Source organism: Phycodurus eques, chromosome 11 (assembly GCF_024500275.1).
Source record: "Phycodurus eques isolate BA_2022a chromosome 11, UOR_Pequ_1.1, whole genome shotgun sequence".
Lineage (NCBI taxonomy): Eukaryota > Metazoa > Chordata > Actinopteri > Syngnathiformes > Syngnathidae > Phycodurus > Phycodurus eques.
The window spans coordinates 1592468-1613187 of NC_084535.1; the positions used below are offsets into that span (position 1 = coordinate 1592468).

The 20720-nt window shown below is 45.1% G+C and overlaps 1 protein-coding gene across 1 annotated transcript in view; it reads right to left on the reverse strand.

Moving 5' to 3' along the window:
* Positions 1-20720, reverse strand: part of LOC133410168 (pro-neuregulin-3, membrane-bound isoform) — a 150473-nt gene that overhangs the window by 44679 nt on the left and 85074 nt on the right. Inside the window, exon 2 of the mRNA XM_061690976.1 lies at positions 1022-1151. Coding sequence (XP_061546960.1) covers positions 1022-1151 — 130 coding nt within the window. The remainder of the gene's footprint in view (positions 1-1021; positions 1152-20720) is intronic.

A 20720-nucleotide genomic window follows, 5' to 3' on the forward strand; every position in this document is an offset into this window, starting at 1 on the left:
ATACGGGCCTTCGTATGTCGCCATATTTGGCAACCGATTCATTGCGGCCACGGCCGCCGTTCGTGGCAGGCACGTCGCAGCTGCGTGAGAACATGAGGTGCCTTCAGGGACACTGCGTAAATGGGAGTGAATGTGTTCTTTTGTCACACATTACATTCATTCATTCATCTTTCGTATCGCTTCTCCTCACATGGGTCGCGGGCGTGCTGGCGCCTATCCCAGCTATCTTTGGGGGAGAGTCAGCGTACACCCTGAACTGGTCGTCAGCCAATCGCAGGGCACATAGAAACAAACAACCATTCGCACTCACATTCACACCTACGGGCAATTTAGAGTCCTCAATCAACTTACCACGCATGTTTTTGGGATGTGGGAGGAAAGCGGAGTGCCCGGAGAAAAGCCACGCAGGCACGGGGAGAACATGCAAACTCCAAACAGGGATTTGAACCCCGGCCCTCAGAACTTTGAGACGTGCTAACCAGTCGTTTTCAATGTAGAAATTTCCCCTTTGAAAAGTATTTTCCCAAGTGTTTAAATTAATGAATCTAAATCATGTATGAGTGCTGAAATACCATATTCCAATTTATTGAGATGTGCCTGTATACATTTCATGACATATTATGTCGCATATAAAGCTACCGCTAAGCTTTGAGCTTACATTTACTCTGCTTTCATCTCACATTTCGCTGCCGTTGGACCGAAACCTCGTATGTCCGAATTTGGTCAAATTCATATTTTGCCACCAATCCGATACTATTGGTGAGTCCCCACGTGGGCATATTTGTACGAACTATTGACCAAAGATAACTTGCTCTCGTGGATGATGCAACATTAATACCGTTTTTGGCTTTCTTGAAAAGTGATGCGTTTGGCGATACGGGGATTCCGCCCGACGCTCGCGAATTGTGCACTGACAAAGGTTCGGAGGACAACCTTTGAGCGTAGCTATACGCTGACAGAAGCGTTCGTCTTACGTATATACTGTTTTGGCCTTCCATACACAGCGCGAGCGCGGCCTTACTTGCAGTGCTTGTGAGGTCCGCTGAGGGTCTCGATGACGAAGCATTCTCCGCCGTTGAGGCAGTAGGCCAAGTCCTTGTCGTGACACGGCTTAAAATGTTCCGAGCGCAAAGGCGGCACCGTCGGGGACGCTGAAACGCAAGCAAATAAACAAATATCCATAAGTCATCTTCGATCAGCAAAGATATTCCCCCGGACGTAATCCTGAAGAAGTCGTCCTACAACCTTGGAAATTGTTCTGGCTGCAAAAACCTCCACATTTTCTCCACTTTTGCCCTTCTTATAGACGTAAGAAATACTTGACCGCATATGAGAAACTGCTGCTTGCGATGTCATGTCACCCGCGTGTCACTTGCCAGTTGCAATGTGCCTCCTTCGAAACATTTCTAGTTAGCGCGCAGAGAGAGGGAAATCCCTTCAGCTGCGGCGGTTCAGTCTAATTCCTGGAAGCAGTCTCCCACCGCCATTAGTCATCCTCGCGGTGCGCAGACGTCGCGACACGGCAGGCGAGCCTGAAGGTCGGCTGAAGTTGGATGGGGCCCCTTACAAGCTGTAGTGGCTGGTGGCTACTAGGGGGCCTCAACAGACGGATGCTATTGGCCCATATCAACGACACAAATGAAATCCCCAATTTGGGAATCTCCCTAATGGGGCCCCCTACTAGCTGTTGGTAGCTATTAGGGACCCCCGAGAGATGACTGATTTTGGCCCATATCAACAAAACAGCTGAAACCCCCATCGACACTGCGATGGGATTCGGGATTATCCCTAACGGGGCCGCCACGAGCCGTTGTTAAAGATGCCGAAAGCAAAATTCAACTGACAACTCAGAGCGCGAAAAAAGAAAAACAAAGGATGAAACATAATGCAGTGATTATTAGCGGGGCCCTTCGCAAAAGTCACTGAGTAATTGACACCAAAACATTTTTTATTGACAATAGATGCAGCGAAAAACTTTTTTTTCCCTATTTGAGAAAGTACAACCTGACTAAATGAAGCTTTTCTCCTCGCGTCAACGATGTTCCTTGGCCACAAGATGGCGTCAAAGCAATCATTTTTTTATATTAGACAAGGCTTTGGCCTGAGGACAAAACAAGTGAAGAGGTAAGTTTTCCAGCGAATAATGAAGGATAGGTTCCTCAAAATTCCGCAAAAAGGTGAATTTGCGAACAAATGACAAAAGAAGCGATTCCGGTTTGTCAGCAATTCTCAAGTTCATGTTTCCCATTCTGTTTTTTCTTTTACTTGGTTGCATTTTTATATTCTGAAAGTTTATTTTTTTAGTTATTTATGCAATGTTTGTGAAGCTCGCGTTCTTTGCCGGTAAGTTATTTGTCGTTCATTTTATATGTAAATTATTTCATAAAGAACATTTTGTATTAAAAGGCAATATTTTGCCATTATAATGTCTGAATACTGTTTGAACGGGCTCATTTCCCATGTAATGTAATTGCCACATTTTGTCATTGAAACAAAATATTTGTTAAAAAAAAAGGAGATTAGGAGATAAAAATGTTATGATTTGTTTCCAACGCAATGGGCCACAAAAAAACATATTTTGCCTTAAGAGGCTATATTTTGCCTTGATAAAATGTTGCTTGACCAGGCTAGTTACAACTATGTAATTGCAATATTTTGCTACAGTGTTTCCTCACAAAAATAGTAGTTGTTCAGGATAGGCCAAAATACATTTTACTTTGCCATTATAAGGATAAAACATTGCTTGGTTGTGTTTTTATGCTCTGAAAATGTATTTTGTTTTGCTGTTGTTTATCCATTTAATGGTAGTTATTTGCCATAGATAGACTGGTCCCAAAAGTAATCTTAGTAATACCGGATTGGAATGAAGGTTTGGATATTTACTACGACCTTCAACAACTGATCGTAATGAGATTAAAAAAAAACCAAAACTAAAATTAAAATAAAATGAACACGCTTAACTTACTCACTGCCAACCCTCGCACTGACAATGCATTTTGGGCATCTCGAGCTTCAACAAAACATGTGTGGAACTGTGACCCACTTTGTACATGTAAATGATTCAATCAAACATACATTGGTTTATTTTGCCATTATAACAGAATCTTCCATGCGCTGGCTACTTTGCCATTTAAAAATGCAATATTTTGCCATTAAAAGAAAAATATGTGCTAAAACAGATGCTACATGTTCTGTTATGCCTCAAAAACGTTCATGTTTTGCCATTCTAGTGGTACGATTTTGCTTGCTTGTGTTTTTATATTATTATCATTATTATTATGAATATCATTATAGAAATCACTAAATGAATATATTCAAGACACGGACAAAGGAATATGACGCCAGAAGGGCTCCGAGATCTGCAGACGCAGAGCGGCTAACGGAGCACAGAGTTCAAAGCGAACACGGTGAAGCAGCATGTGGCTGCTACGTCGCACACATCGGTGCTCCTTTTTGTCTGGGCCCCCCAGAGGCCGTAGAACCGCCCCCCGCCTCGACCGACACGAGGCTGCGTTGGATCAACGCCGCCGACTCGATAGGCCTGCAGGCGCACGTCAGTCACGGAGCGGGAAAACTGTCCAATTTACCGGGAAGACTGACGGAGGAAAAAGCCAACGGGGGGATCGATAAAACATCGCCTCGCCCTCCCCGGGGGAATCGGTGTGTGCGCGCGCGTGTGCGTGGAGACAATATACACTCGAGCTTCACACTTTCTCATTCACGCATTTTTTTCCCCAAGCGTTTTCCCGAGCCAACATCATCCATTAAAGATGGAACACGCGCGCCACAAAATTCGATCCTCGCAAGCCTGACTTTACCGAACGGCCTCGTCGTCTCCTCTGTCAATCAATTTCATCGTTATGCTTTGACCACACTTTCTATATTGCCGCAAAAATTGGGACATCAACATTCTGGCACGAAAACAATATCTGCAAACAAAAACGAATGCTACATTGGGCCATGTAAATGTTATGTTCTGCCGCCAAAACACTTTTTAATCAGGATAGGGTATAAAAAACATTTTGTTTTTGCATGAAAAGCTATGTTTTGCCTTTATAATGATCATTTTCCTTGAGTGGGCTGCCTTTCCCATGTAAATGCAAAACTACTAAAACACGATATTTTCTAGAACAAAAGGGGCTATGGAAATGTGACAAAATAAAACCTACAACAAAGAGGTGCCTTGAGATAAGACTTTTATTCATCTTGCCGTTAATCTGTTAAAACAAAAAACTTGATTTTAGTAAGAAAAAAAAAATCACTATAAAATTGTACTTCATGAAAATGAGTAACAACATAATTCATTATAATGTAAAGCGTTAAACAGTTTGTGCGCATGATTGAATGCCGCAATCCAATTCAGTGTGCCGCTCCTTCTGCTGTGCCCACTTTGGCCGCCGCGAGGCAGTAAAGAACAAAACGGTCACGCAGACACAAACGAGGAAGAATAGACTGCAATATTATTATTTTTGTAGCGTGTACTGTTATATTATCTGCCTACGTGTGTTGTTCCACTATTTGTGTACAAATATCCATTGTATGTAAATATTTTGGCAAAAAAAAAAAAGTCCTTTTCAGCCAAGTCACGACTAGAGCAGATGACACCATACCAGCTCCTCTAACATCTTGCTCTATTTTTCAGTATTCCGTTTTTTCTATTGAGCGAATGGCCAATGAATTTCTCGCGCCGGCCCACTCGGTGGCGCACCGGGAATGACGTAGCCGGCACGGGAATGACGCGTTTTTCCGAGCGATGTGCGGAGCGCGGCCCCCGTCTTTTGTAAAACGCTGGCGAAACATTTTTGTACCTTTCTGTAGCAGACAATAAACACACAATAATTACAGTGTAAACCAAAACAAAAATAATTGCCGCGAACGAACAAAGCCTTGACGAAAACACAATTTGCCCCAAAAACATATTTTGCCTTTATAATGTCACAATGTTGCTGCATCTGGCTGGTTTTGAAATGATATTTGCTGACAAGAAGGCTCCTGCAGGTGTGCCAATACGTTTGTGTACGGATATGACACACTGCTCGAAATAAAAGGGACCCAAATCAGCCAATTACAAGCGCCGGTCAAAGTCATCGAATAATTCATCTATTGGCAAATTCAAATACACGAGGAGGCCTGCGGCTGTGTGTGCGGGATAACACTTGGGTGGGTGTGTATTTGAGTGCGAGGGTCTCTGTGGGCAGCACACCGATAATCCACAGCAGCCTCTGCAATGCAGATGCTTGGCGGTGAAGCACACGCGCACACTGGCCTCATCAAGCGCTTGCGACGCACCAGGCGTCGCCCGATAAACGCCAGCGATCGGAGGCGATACCGACATGGCGCCGCATCGAGGCTCTTTGGCATCGGCGTTGTTCATCTGAATAAGCGACATTTCCAGAATTGGGGCGTGCATGAAGGTCACCACAGAAACAGGCCCCGATAACACGATATTTGCCCATGGTGAGAAGACCCGCAACAAAAGTCTCAAGAAAGTCGGCCATTTTGGTCCGAAATGGGGATTTTCATCGGAACTTTGCCCTCGGGATTATTTTTATGATTATTGGTATTTTTGCTTTAATTAGCCCCTGAAGCCAGTTTGACTCAGCAACACGACGTTTAGCGGACACGCCTATGATGACGAGAACCACAAAACGTCTCAAAAAGCCAGAAAGCAGGAAGTCAGCCATTTTGGTTTGAAGCGCTTCCGTTGGTCATTACCAGCAACTTTTGAAGATGAACATGTCCTGGACATTTGGAACAATGTTGAGTTTCTGTCATGTTAATGAAGTTGGACGATTTTCCCTCAAAACACAAAACCTTTAATAGCTCAGTTTACGCCTCCGTGGCTTTTTTGAAAATGCAACGCCGATTGAGTCAGTGATTGTGGCACAAGAATCCCTCAAATGTTCCCGTCTCTTACGGAGGCCGCTTCCCTCCAGCGTGAAGTCACATTTCAGCTCGTCAGTCATGAAAACACGCAACGTCCCACTCAAACGTTCTCTTTAGCAGATTGGACGTCGGGGTCAGCGCTCAGATGCTACTGATGACGTTCGCCGCCCCTGTGCCGCAAGCGTGACCTCGCCGCGTTCACCGCGACCGACAGACGGGAGGAGCGAGAGCAGGATGTCCGGATGTCCCGCTTTCCACCTCCTCCTCCGTTAATCGAGCGCAACTCCTCCGGAAACGTCGCATTTCACGCTATGTTTTAAGCCAAAGTTGACGCAGGGACGGGCTGATTGGTCCGCAGGGACGCTGATAACCGAGAGAAGAAGAAGGCAGAACAGGAAGATATGCAACGACGGGAGCTCGGGCTATGTTCTGATCACGAGTTGGAGATCTTTTCTTTGTCGTCCCGGGAAGATGCGGCGACATACTTTTGCCCTCGCAATTTGAGTTCTTCGCCTCGAGAGTCTCATGGGTAAGGTACAATGCGACTTCGACTTCTGAGCTTATGGTCTTTGTCGTCATGGCAGCGCAGCGCAAGGGAAGCACTTCCAGGAATCGGGAGAGAAAGCTCCGGAAGACGATCCGTTACCAGAAACTTCGGACGAGGTCACCTGAATAGCTCCGGGTTCGTTCGGAGCTCAAAACTGCATGAAGATCAATTCCAAAGACTTCCTTTTCACGCGGACTCAATCAGTGTCAATGCACAGCACACGCCACATGATATCTGGTCACCATGGCAACCTCATGTTCCTCTCACACCTGAGTGCGAACATAAAGATCCCCACAAGATCTGATGACCACTAAACGCAACACGACATCACAATTGGCATCTGACCTCTTGGAGGAGGAAAGACATTTTACGAACTGGGTCCATTGTGTCATTTTGAAGTCGATTTGATCGATTACTTCAAGTTTGTCGGAACAGATTTCTTAAATTTTGTCCCTGCGGATCGAGTTTACAAAAGCAGTCAGGGTTGAGAAATTTGCAACTTTTCCAACTCTTCTCGTGACTATTATTCGAAAACGCCACTAGCTAGTTTAACTTGCGCGCAGAAACAGACAACATGAGCGCCATCGTTTTCACGTCGGACAAGAAAGGAGCCCACTGAACTTCGCCGAAGAGATGCTGCCCTTTAATCCCTTTGGCAAATCCACGTTGGAAACTTTTGACCCGCCGTACAAACCGCCAGCATTTTGCTGAGGTTGCTTTTTGGCCAAGTAAGTTCAAAACACAAAAGGAATTTGTCTGCGACTTCGAGTCACTCTCGTACCACGGCGAACGAGTCACCATAACAAAATATACATTTAGCACGTAAACACATAAGTACAGAGAGTCAATAAGTCTTAAGTGTTATGTGAAGTGGTAAATGTCACGGTAAATTGTTGAACATTCAAAATCCTCGCGAGGTCGGAGTCGAGCCGGCGGAGCTGCCGACTCTCGTCGCCGTCGACGCTTCTGGGACGGGAAGCGGCGTTTCCCGCCGACGCGGCCCGCTAAGTGAAAGTGACAAAGCCCACGCGGACGCCGTGCGAGAAGGCGGCAATGCGTCCGGGCTATTTGCTGCGCTCCTGCGCCGTCATTAACCGCGACAGCACCAAAAAAAAAACCAAAACGATACAGCGGTTCCTTGACGAACGAGTGCCCCAAATGACCAATTTGGGTACAAGCAAGCGGAGCAATTCAAGCGCAGAGAAAACCGGCGAATTGTCGCTATGAGGCGCAAACCCCGTATGTCCAAATATGGTCCATTTCATATTGTTTTTCACCAACCGATATTATACCGATATCACGTCGCTTGTCATTTTTAGGCATTATTAAACAATTGAAGGTGTTGAAAATAGTCTGGAACATATGAATTCCATTTCAATTCCTTTCAAGGCGGGAAAGGGATGCGCTGTACACTTATGCTCTTCTCAACGGGCAAAAGTACCAAAAACTACATTCCCGCCGTAACCTTTTCAGTCAAGCAATTTGTATTGAGCACCTCCGGCCCGGTTCCGCTCGATCGAACTGGCGGCTTGTGTCAGAAATGGATCAGACGAGAGTTGGCGGTTTGGCTTTCTTGCTCAAATGAAAACAATCCAAAATGTTATGAACATTAATTCGGGCGACTCGCAAGCTGTGGTCAATGACGCCGCGCTCGTCACACTCGACCTCCTGCAAAACTACATTGGAGCACATTTTAAGAGGGCATATTAGGGAAAAATGGCAATTTCAGATTTTGTATCATAATAGCATACAGAGTGTCTGGCCAACGCATCAAGTGTGAAATGAGACAATCAGGTCAATTATCTAAATCTGTATAAGCGTCCTTGGGTCACTTGAAAGGCGCTCTTGAAACCCGAGCTGCTACTATTACTCCAATTATTATTATTTGACTATTTCAGGGCACACATCAACAAAAGTCTCGTCGCCGCCCGATGTCAGGGCACGTGCACAACAATTTACAGGCGCATTCACACCGATGGACAATTTAGGGTCTTCAAATGGCCCAGACCGATATGTTTTTTTTGTTTTTTTTTTAGGCTGATACCGATTTCGATATTTCGATATTCGATATTTCTAATATCGGCCAATTAAGCGATCAGGCCCTGGTGTTGCACGACGCGAACACGGTAGAAGCTCTCGTCCCTGACGTGTTCGTCGTTGAAACGTGCAGCATAAAACAAAAACCGCTTTGACGAATCTCCGTCTGGGGGAAAAATGGCGAGCGTGTTGAGCGGCGACAGCGCGTTTGCATTTGAATGGAAAAGCCTCCGTTTAAAAGTCACGGCAACGAGACGTCAAGTTCCATCTCGTCGCGTTTGTTCGGCGGGCGCCCGCGGCCGTTTGATGCCGGATCGCAATTGCGTTATTTTACTTGTGCCGAGTCGGCATCGGGAAACCGCTTCCCCGCACGGGGCGTCATTAGCGTTGCAAATTTCACCGAAGGAAATTAAATTGGCGACCGCGGTTCTCGACCGTTTTGGGTCCAGCGACCCGTTACGTGAAGATGTTTTTGCAAGGAGCCCCTCAAAGTTAGTTAACACCAATTTACTAAAATAGTGACCACGTGTATCGTGAGAGGTCCGAGGACATGAAAATCATTTCTCATATTTTTAGAGAAGAAAATAAAGTTGTAATCATGTCAGAATCTTAATCAGAAACTAAACCGGTACATTCTTTTTTAAAATCTTCGGAAGTTGTCTTTTGTGCTTTATTTTTAAATTGTTTTCACTTTTAAACCATGTAGAGCATAGTCATAGACATAATAGTCATAATATTTTGAGATTAAAGTCAAAGTTTAACAAGGTAAGAAAGTCATATTTAAAAAAACCCCAACAAAATACAACTTTAGTCTCATAAAAAGTTGCAGACGCACTTTCAACCGTTTATTGAACGTGACAAACAGTCAACACACACAAATACAAAATGAGAAGACTCGCAGGAGCTGTTGTGGGCCACCACTCACGCCCAGACGCTCACACGCAGACTACCTGGCCGACTTCCTGATGTCCCTCACTTGGCAACGCCCCTTAAATGCACACTTCTGACACAAACATGCTGCAATACATACCCTAATTATGTCGATTTCTTAACCTTCTATTTAATAATGATAGATTCTATTTTTATTCGATATAATGCTATTTATTTTCACTAAAACATACAAAATTGTCAAGGAAACAAATTCAACTGAAAAAAACCAAAAAGAAAATTGCCACACCGTCTTCAGTCAGCAGGGGGCGACAGATTAAGCCGGGAATCCAAAGCCGACGGAGACCCACGAGCAACCTCCAGCTGCATGCAAAAACATCTCCTAGAAAACATCTCATACATAGGAAGTGGCAAGGAGGGGAATCCGCCCGGGGTGCGTTTGATTTGTTGATGCGCGTCTCTGTCGGAGGTTAACGCGGCAATGGAGAGGGGTGGGGGGGGGGGGGGCGAAAAAAAACCGAATCGTCAAAACTGAGATCAAGAGGGGGAAAGCCATCCGAATCAGACGCTTATTTTGTTGTCCTTTTGCTCGCTCATACCAATTTGTGCAGTGTGTGTTTGTGTGCGTCTCAATGAAGAGGAGGCACTGCCGGCGTGACTATCAGCGACGCCAACACATTTTCTGGCGAATTTGCTGAAAATGGGTCGGTATCAGATTCTGACGTTATGATAACCGCGAGCAAACATATCACATTTTCACCGCGTGGTACATTCGTGAAAGTAAACAGAACCAATGTACATTTTCTAAAGAAATGAAAATGTGGCAGAACAGGAAAAGTGTTGACTTCTCACAAAATGAATAGCGACTTGTCTCCTCTTCTCCACTTTGCGAAGTAACATCAGTGTGGACATGAACTGAAGTTAGCCGCGAAAGTTTGCTCGTTATCCGCTAACTCTCGTAGCTGGTGGCCAACGTTGGCTTCAAAATGGCGTTCCGGCAAAATACTGTATATTCATGTCAGCTTGAATTTGTCAAAAGAGTGAGTGGGGCTCTTGTAAGAATCTAGCAACAAACATGCTAAATTGAACACTGCAAAAGCGCGACGACAGAATAAGAACACACTCGGCAGGCGGCGGTTATCGACATCCGCTAACAATAATAATAATAAGCAATATTAACAAGCAGCAGGTATCTGAGAGGTTCATTATACGAGATGTTATCAAAAAGTGACTCTTAGCGCGAGTCACGCACAAAAGAGGATCAGATAAGATTGAATTGAATGAAGACGTCTTATCGCTTATCGCGCACGAATGAGGCCGCGCTTCTTCGGCAGTTGCGCGCGCGTGTCTGGTGTTTCTTTGCAAAGTGACATCGCCAACTACTGGCCTGGCATGTGCATGTCACGCAGCACATTGTGTCGGCACAATGGAAGCGCCCGAACACACCAAAAGTCCACTCTCTTCTTTCGCAAGAAAAAAAAAAAAGAAGGCTGCTTCCAGCTTTTTTCATTCTTCAGTGATTAGGAGGACAACATGGGTTGGTTTCACCTAAAACACCAGTTTCTGACCAAAAGGTGGAGAAAAACTGTAGGTTTTTTTTCTTGTAAAAAGAAACATAACATTGACGCTAATCATTTTTGCTTGTGTGACATCTCAAACAATAAAAGAAAGCCTGATAAAGGCCCTTTTGCTGACAAAATAATTTATGTGGAGTTATACAACTCAGCAATGCGCCGTGAGCGACGCCGACGCAGCGCGTGGCTCGAGTTGAACGTCAGTTCCAGGAACCTTTCTCACCATCCCAACACATACTTTCTACTACACACTGCGACGCATACTCTGTTTTTTTTTTACCGTACATATAGATACTCTATTCGAGCGTGAGGTGCCTGTTGGCATTTCTCTCCCTAATTAGCAACATGAAACGTCGAGTTAGAGCCCTAATCTTAATCTTCTACTCAAAAACTGTGCTGAGCAAGTGCAAATTCATCTAATCCTCCAGCAGCCACGACATTTTCTTCACTGCTGACCCAAATACTGTAGCGCGTCACTCGCCCGCCCGCATCCGCTGGATTTCTCCGTGTGAACGAGATGTGTCACAAAAGACACCCGCCCTACCAAAGTGGGTCACTACAAACAACATGCAGTGTTCCACATTTCACGCCGGTGTCGCTAATGAAACAAACAACAGGGACGCACAAATGCGCGCTACATGGATGCACAAATGCGGGCTACATGTATGCACACATACGGGCTACATGGATCCACACATAAGGGCTAAATGGATGCACACATACGCGCTACGTGGATGCACACATAAGCGCTACATGGATGCACACATGCGCACTACATGGATGTACACATACGGGCTACATGGATGCACAAATGCGGGCTACGTGGATGCACACATGCGCGCTACATGGATGTACACATACGGGCTACATGGATCCACACATAAGGGCTACATGGATGCACACATACGCGCTACATGGATGCACACATGCGCACAACATGGATCCACACAGAAGGGCTACATGGATACACACATATGCGCTACATGGATGCATACATACGCGCTACATGGATGCACACATATGCGCTACATGGATGCACACATACGCACTACATGGATGGACACATATGCGCTACATGGACGCGCACATACATACTACATAGAAGCACACATACATTCTACATAGACGCACACTTAAACACTACATGGATGCCTACAGCGTGGACAAAAACATACCCACTACATAGAGACACACATAAAGTGCATGCTACATAGACACACACAAACACTACACAGACACACACACACGCTACACAGGCGTGCACGAAATGTATACACATAGCAAAGAGGTAAACACGCATACTACATGGCCCCCGGCCAGACACCTCAGGACGACCGGAAGTGGAGAACCATCTCAAAGTCAGTCTCACAAGTTTGTTGACAAGATTTCATCTTTCGAGACTCTCGCCAGTCAACATCCACTGTCGATCTCGCGTGTTGATTCTCCTTCCCCGTTCTGGATATATTATTAAAACAAAACTTTTTGAAAAGCGCAAACGCAGTTTAGCAAAGGCCGGCGCATCCATCAGCCACCGGGACACGTGACAACCAACGCATCCAAAATGGCGTGCGGAGGAGAAAAAAGCCAGCTGGCGCATCGACGGCGTGTTGGGGATGTTCCACTTGCGCGTCCCCCACGGAGGACGCCGCCGAAAGAGGATGCGCGCCGTCACGCTCGCTGCCAAGGCTCCCAGCGAGCCCCCGCCGCTACGCCCCCCCCCGGGGCTCGCAAACTCAAACACACTCCATTTTTAATAAGGCAGTCACAATGAACTCTGACTTAATACCATGAATGATTCATAAAAAGCAAACAGAATGCCGGGAGCACAAAAGAAGACCGCGGGGCTCGCTTAGCTTCGTCGTTAGCGTGTTAGCACGCTTAGCTGGTGAAGGAGGAGCATGTCGCGGTCACTCCGAAAAATTCCTTTCAAATGAAGACATTTATGATGATCAAAACAGAAGGGGGGTAAAAAAAAAAAAAAAAAAAAAAACAGGTTAGCTTTTGTGTCTGCTGACTCAGCACATTTTCTTTTAATGAAATCTTTTTTTAACTCCTAGCGAGCATTCTGTGCAATAAAGTACAAACTTGTAGCAAGTTACTCTTACTCTGACAATTACAATGGTTGCATTCCACATGGTATGTTGACATGACATTTATTTCCACAATTAAAAGCGCTCCTTGGCATATTTATGTGGCGTACCTTCATCAAAATACTTCAAGGTTCACAACGACTTAGCCTGTTTTCAGGGGGCGGCCTTGTCGCACGCAAATGAGCCACTGCTCATCCTGACCCTCTGGAGTGTGCAAACAAAAAGATGTTTTTGTTCAGCTCCTTGTTAGCAAACAGCAAGTTGTGCAAAAAGTACTGAAACATTCCAAAGTTTACAAAAGGCCCAATTAAGCTCAGTGGACCAGCTGACTTAGGGTTCAAACTTCATTTCAAGAAATGGAAGATCCAGAACTTTTCGGGGAGGAAACGATATGGGTCCAAGAACATTCAGATCGAGACCAACAGTAACATTTTCAAATCCATCTCTGCTACGAGTAAGACGACGACGACGGCGACGACGACGACGACGAGGATGAGGATGAGGAGGAGGAGCACCCGTGGAGACGTCAGTCTGGTGGCGTGAACTTCTTCTGTCACTACATTTCAACGCCAGGATTCAAATCTGAGTCGTTTCCTCTCGGAATTGCTTTGAAACGAGATGCTAATCTGTCGTATTTGCCCGAGCGGCTCTCGCTGCCTTTAATACGTCCCGAGGCTTTTAATGTCGTCTTACTTGGAGAGCTGCCTTCCTTCCCTGTTTGCTGCAGCCAAAGGGGGAAAAAAAAGACTCACGTGAATGTAATCGTTGTCAAAACAACAATTCTTCTTCTCGCTTTTCTTTTTATTCTTCCGGCATCGGCGAGGGCAGCCGGTGGCGGGCAGGCGGCAGAACGCCGATGAGCGAAAGTCATACTGGAGGTCAGAAAGTCGGGCCTTCTTTTTTCCTCTTCTGTGGTGTTTGTGACTCGGAGGGATCAAACGTTGGGACTTCCGCCGTCAGCCAAATAAATTGAATTCGTCCAGACGCGATGGGCACACCAGACCGGCTAACGGTTAGCCGGTTAACAGCCAGCCGCTAATCCCAGCTCATAACCGCCAACTGTCATTCGCTGATCACGCCTTTTAAAGCCGTACACACTCAAAGTTACAGATGATACAGTGTAGAATGTGCAGGCGGCGACCCAAAATAAAAGCTGCACCTCACGTGTGCATTTTGTTGTTTCATCACGAAAAATCCATTTTTAGCCGATTACTCGAATCGTGGATGAGATAATCGGTAGAATAATGTCGGATAACACCTTTTTTCAGATCGGTACCAGTCCGACTATTCTCCCTTGAGTACTTACCGATACCGAGTACAGAGACCACCAGTACATTTGGTACATGCAATTCCAATGAACACAATGACACATAATTGGGAACAAAGACCTTTGTGACGCCGATGATCATTTGCCGATGTGTCAAACCGCAACTACCGGAAAGGAAGACTTCGTCGATGTCAGATTTTATTTTGCCTTTCGACAGCCTTCACGAGTACCCGAACACTGCAAATAAGGCCAGTATCGGTCCGATACCGATACGTGATATCGGTACTCGCCCATCACTGGGTAGTTTCATTGATTAAAAAAATATTCTACACCAGCAGTGCTAGATTAAACATTTGCATTCAACTAATGGACTTCATTCGGCGGATGAATTTGGGTTGGTTGAACATTTTTGCGTTTTTAACAGGGAGAACTGTGCATGCCGAGTCTTCTTTTTGTTTCGTCAAAGTGATGTTATACTATATTTGACCGCAACAGAGCGAGATCAGGTGCTGAGGAATACCTACATACATACCTACGTTTAAACGTGGGGTTCAATGCGTTTAAATCGGCTTAAAGTGTCAAACTACCAACTATTTTTTGACATACAGTACGTTCCCTATTGCAGATCATCAACTATCGCGGACGAGTCTGGAATAGAAACCCTGCAAGGAACACGGGTTCACTGCATCATAACTTACGAAGATGCACCTGTTTAGTTGATCGCAAGAGGAAATGTCATTTGGAACGGAACTGACCGTCTTTGCACATCCAGACAGATGATGTCACGGCTTCGCCCGAGATGACTGCTCGCTCTCTCGGCGCAAAGATAATTTGTCATCGCTGGCTTAAGCAAACAGCCTCTCGAAGCGCAAAGTTACCAAAAAAAGCTTGTGATGTTGTGACTCACCTTTGTTGTTGTTGTTGTATTCTTATTTGTGAGCGTTTTTTTGGTGTGGCTGATTAGCACACGTGCCTCATGAAGGCCACGTCCACGTGCAATTACACGGGCCCCGTGCATAATGGATGCTATGCTATGCGGCGCGAGGCCTCGGGACTAGATGGCGGCGAAGACCCCCCGCCGGCCATGCATTATTGAAGGGAGTGAGATACACACACACACACACACACACACACACTCAAGGACGCCACCGACTCATCAGCAAGTCTGAAGTCAGCGAAGGCAGTCAGAGCAGACACTAACGCACGCACAGGGAATCCATTTGGTCCTCCTCTGAAACGCGACTGACCCCTTTTTGCCTGCGCCCAGGATGTTATCATCCACGTTGGTTGAAAGTATCAAAATATTGAAATGAATCGCAAATAAGGAAGAACACATCGGGCCCCAAAAAGCGGCCGCGAGACGGCGTGTTCAGCGCAACAGATTGCGTCCTGTCGGTTGGGTGGGTGTTGCGCGTGATCCGCTACGGCCCGCCGCCATAGCGTGATCCGCTATGGAAAGCAACTGAAGTGAACCGCTACACGCAAAATAAAGAAATTGGTTTCCGCAATAAAGTACGGCACATTGACCTACGGGCTGCAAAGGAAAAACTGCAACCCTGTCTCGGCATTTGAGGCTGTACTGCATTATTATCCTTGGAGCCACAAAAACATGGCGCGATTGTCAAGGAAGAATGATCAAAGAAGATGAAACGGGCAAGAATAAAGGTGAGTGTGTGGATTTTTGAGAGGCTCGCCCCATTACTGACTGCACCCGTGCATTTCGGTGATAGCCACAGGTACATATCAAATTATGAACAGTTCAATATTATTGGAAAATACAAAATCTGGTATATACGTGTAAGGCTTGGCGATGGCCACCCACGAGTTCTCGGTTAGCTCCGATAATCTATCGATAGATCGATTTTGACAAAGACTTATAACTATAGATAACCACATATAGATAGATAGACAGATAAATAGAATTTATCTATCTATAATCTAAGATAGATAGAATTGATCTATCTATAATTATAAGTCTGTAACTCTATCTATCTATCTATCTATCTGTTAATGAGAGAAAGACCCGTGTGTATGAGAGCATTTGACTAGTGTAAATGAGAGCATTTGAGTAGTGTAAATGAGAGCATTTGACTAATGTAAATGAGAGCATTTGAGTCGTGCAAATGAGAGAATTCGAGTCGTGTAAATGAGAGCATTCGAGTCGTGTCAATGAGAGCATTTGAGTAGTGTCAATGAGAGCAAGACTCGTGCCTTTGCGAGTGTTTGAGTAGTCCTTATGAGAGCCTTTCAGTAGTTTGTGTGTGTGCGAAGGCATTTGAACAGTAAGTGTGAGCGCTAATCCTGAATAATGTCCCTAACGGCCCCTCATACGTCCTGCTCACTCTTCCCGACGGCGTTACGCTCGCTGGCCGCCCGCGCACACTGTCGCTTCCCGTCCGACGCGGAGGAGGGGGGAGCGGGAGGCCACGCGATGCCTTCCGTTAACCAGCTAATGGAGAACGTGGACGCGCTTCAGCTCGACAATACGCGGACGCACACTTACACTCTACATCGACACGAGCGCACGCACGCATGCTACAAGGGCACGCACGTAAACGCTACATGACTGCACACACATGGACACACAAATACCTGCTACAGGAATGCAAATATACAAACTGTAAGGATTGACATATTTACATTACACACACACTACAAAGGCTGTAGATGTAAACATAACCTGGACTTACTACACGGTCGCACATTTCCACGCTACATAGAGGTTGTAATACACAGTACGCGGCCGCATGGATTAAACCGTAGACACTTAATAAAGGAGGTTGACTTCAGTGGTTCCCAAGGTGAAGAAAATGTGATTGTTGTGATTTGTCCAGCTGACATCAGGGATGCACACGTACGCGCTACACAGATGCAATGATTATATGGCACACACTTAACTCATTGAGTGCCTTGGACGTTTTATATTCGTCAGCTGGAATCCAAGCGTTCACCGCCACTGACGAATATATTCGTCAGGTACGTTTTTCAACGCTCAGCTCGCCTGTGAAATTCTGGTGTGTGAAACACTGTAATGACTAACAGATCCCTGCAGATGGCGGCGTTGCATTGCTTTGGATTTGAGATCACGGCTTTTGAGGAGAAGATAAAGATTAGGAGGTGAAGCTCGGCACGTCACGTCGATTCTGAGGACGAGAAATACCAGCAAATTGGATGTCAAACAAGTTTAGGCACCCCTCGCAATCGAACACAATACGGTTTCAGACAGAGTTTGCGTCGCGGTGGGTCGTAGAACGCGTGCGTCGCCATCGTGAGGAAAGACGTCGGCAGCTGATGGAGTGACAGGCGAACGCCGTGTTAACAAGGCCGCTGGCGTTCAACTCGAGCCATGCGGTCAACGTCTTAGTTGTTGTCTTGAAGCAAATTCTTTTTTTTGCCAGCAAAAGGCTTCTCTCAGTCTGATTCTTTTGTTGTATACTTCGAGGTGCCACAAAAGCAAAACGAAGTCAGCTTTTTGGCTCGGAAACTGGTGGTTCGGGTGAAAGCGACTTATGTTCTACTGCTGATTACTAGAAAGAGAACAGAAAAAGCTAGAACCAAAGAAGAGAGTCTACCTTGTCATATGTCTTACAGAACACAATATTCTGTGGGTCTTGAAATATCCGTCAAAATGCTGTAAAACGGCTGGCAATATAGAGAACTGCTTTGAAAATGGCTGCGGTCAACAAGTTTGTACACTAATCCCTCGTTTATCCCCCGCAATAGGTAAACAAGCGCATACTGTATTGTTTGGATTATTTATACATACTTTAAAGCTGCATGAATCTCCCCAGACTCTTATTAATCTTCCCCACACTCCTATTTACCTTTTATAAACCCTTCTAAACTTAAGCATACAGTAATGCACCGTAAGACTGTACACTATGTACATTGTATTCCTTGTAATATGGGTTTTCATGATTTTTGCGGTTTTTATTTTAGGTGTTAGATGTTTTAGACTAGGAAGTGTTTATTTTACCACCCAAACAATTACAGTATACACTCAAAATCCTGCGATATGGCGAATTATGCGCGATATGAATATGAAAACAAAAGAATCCGCAGTGCAATAGGTGAACTGCAATATAGCGAGGGAACACCGTCAAGGACGTTGACTTCCGCGGTTCTCACGCGAAACAAATAGAAAGTAAGCGGACGTGTCCTGTGAACGCGCAACCCAATCGGTCGTTTTGTTCACTGGACGTCACGGACGCATACATGCGCGCTACGTGGACAAAATAACTTGATTGGTTTCGGTGGCAAACAAAGAAAAATGAAAAAAAATTTTAAATGATTTATTCCCACTGAGAGAGAGTCGTGACCCTTTCGGGAACATGAAATAAAGCGTTGAACTTTTTGCAATTTGCATCACAAACTAGCCGTTGACCGAGCGAGCACCGCGAGCAACTCGACCAGTGTGGTAAACAGGTGCATGAAAGATATATATGTATGTACTATAAATGTTTGTTTTCAAATCTTTATTTAGGTACAAAGTGTATTGAAGTTTTATGTGCAATACATTTTAATTGAATCATTGATGCAGTAATGGTTTTTATATCGAAGCATATTGTAAACCTTCAAACCACGCATACTGTTCCAGTGGTTTACAATAATATTAAATTAACTTTTATTGACGTTATACCTTGTTGATGATACTATGGTATGTGATTTGAATTTTCGTCACTATGGCGGGACTTGGAGAGCTACGAATTTCTTTAGCTGGTACAGCGGTGCCTCGAGATATGCGTGACTCGACTTATCGACTTTTTGCTTTGAATTTTGAGCAAAAATTTGAGATACAAACTCGAAGCGCTGGCAGCGAGTTCAGCTCAACGGACTTCACAACAAGCAGCAGTTTGGCGGCTCCAATTGGTGAATAATTGCTTCAAAAAAAAAAAAAAACTGGGGCTTCAAAAAACAAAAACAAAACAGAGGTTCAAAGTTCTTTTCCTCAAACGACCACATACTGTAGCTTAGCTTAAATGCTAACGCTAAACACTAAATAGAATCGGCTGTGCGTTGCGCTGCTTTGACCCTTTAAGAAACAAATTGAACACTAACCTGCAGCAACACGTAGACAGGTAATATAACTGTACTTTCAGACACATATGTTTTATCCTCTGCCTAGAATGACTAATATTAGTTCTATACTGATGACCTGAGAGACTTAAATGATTTGCAATTGCATTTAATTATGTAATTAATATATGCAAGTCCGATGTGTTGGAGGGCTATTTTTCCTCACCATAATGCACATTACAACATTTTTTGTTGTTGCTGTTTTGGGGGGAAGGCTGGAACGGATTAATGGCATTTCCATTCATTTCAATGGGAAAAGATGATTTGAGATACACGTTTTGAGTTACGGGCATGGTCACAGAACAAATTAAACTTGTATCTCAAGGTACCAATGCACTTGGTTTACAAAAGTTTGAGAACCACCAAACTAGACTCAACTGGACAGTTGTGAACAAATTACAGTCGGCGACAAGGGCAGCAAAATTTGGGGAAATTTCAATTGAAACGAGGAATGGACAAAATGGAAGCTTTCGGGAAAATCAAATGAAGTTCACCTGTAGAGGTCATAGCGCATTTCAGGTGAAGTATTCCGATCTTTATGGGAGCCGTGTGCGAGGTATGTCAGTGATTCTCAAGTGTGCCGTGAGATATCTTCAGGTGTGTCACGGGAAATGATCTCATTTCACTTCAGAACATTGTTTATTGACAACAAACGTATCTTTGTTCATTTATCTATGACAGACAGAAGAAATAAATGCTCTTCTATTAGATGGTGATGATGATCACTGACTTGTGAATCCACCTTTTGTGACATTTTCGTATGGTGAGATTTCTTAGGGACAAAAAAAGGTTGCCGATCGCCGGTGTAGGTATCTATTGTGATGTGACGATGTAGCGCGTATCTTTGTGTCACAGTAAGTGGAAGCCATTTATGCATTTCATAGGACAAGCTGGAAGCAGACGAGGCCCGCCGAGACGACGACGACGACAAGAACAAGTCAATGGAAGCTCAATTCTGTGTGCGCGTGTGAATCAATCACAGCGCTCTCCTCGTCGTGGCGGATTAGCACGCGTGCCTGCTCGGGCTCGTTTAATTGTGTCCAGCGGGAACACAAGCCGGCCAAATAATCGGGGCCCCCGCCGGCGCCTCGAAGGTCCTCTCGCTCCCGCACGCGCTCAGAACAGGCGGCGGAGTTCCGCCCAGCCCGGCGCGTCCTCTTTCGTTTCTTTTCAGAGGTGGCAAAACTACTCACGCTCTGTCGTCAAGTGGAAGTACAGATATTGTATGTGGAAACGGTGAAAATAACTTGTTGTGATGATTGCGTGCATCCTAGATGCTAATTCTTTGTTTGTGTAATGGCAGACCACAGTTAAATAAATTAGCCCAAAACGGAAGACCAGCATCTGGAAAGTCA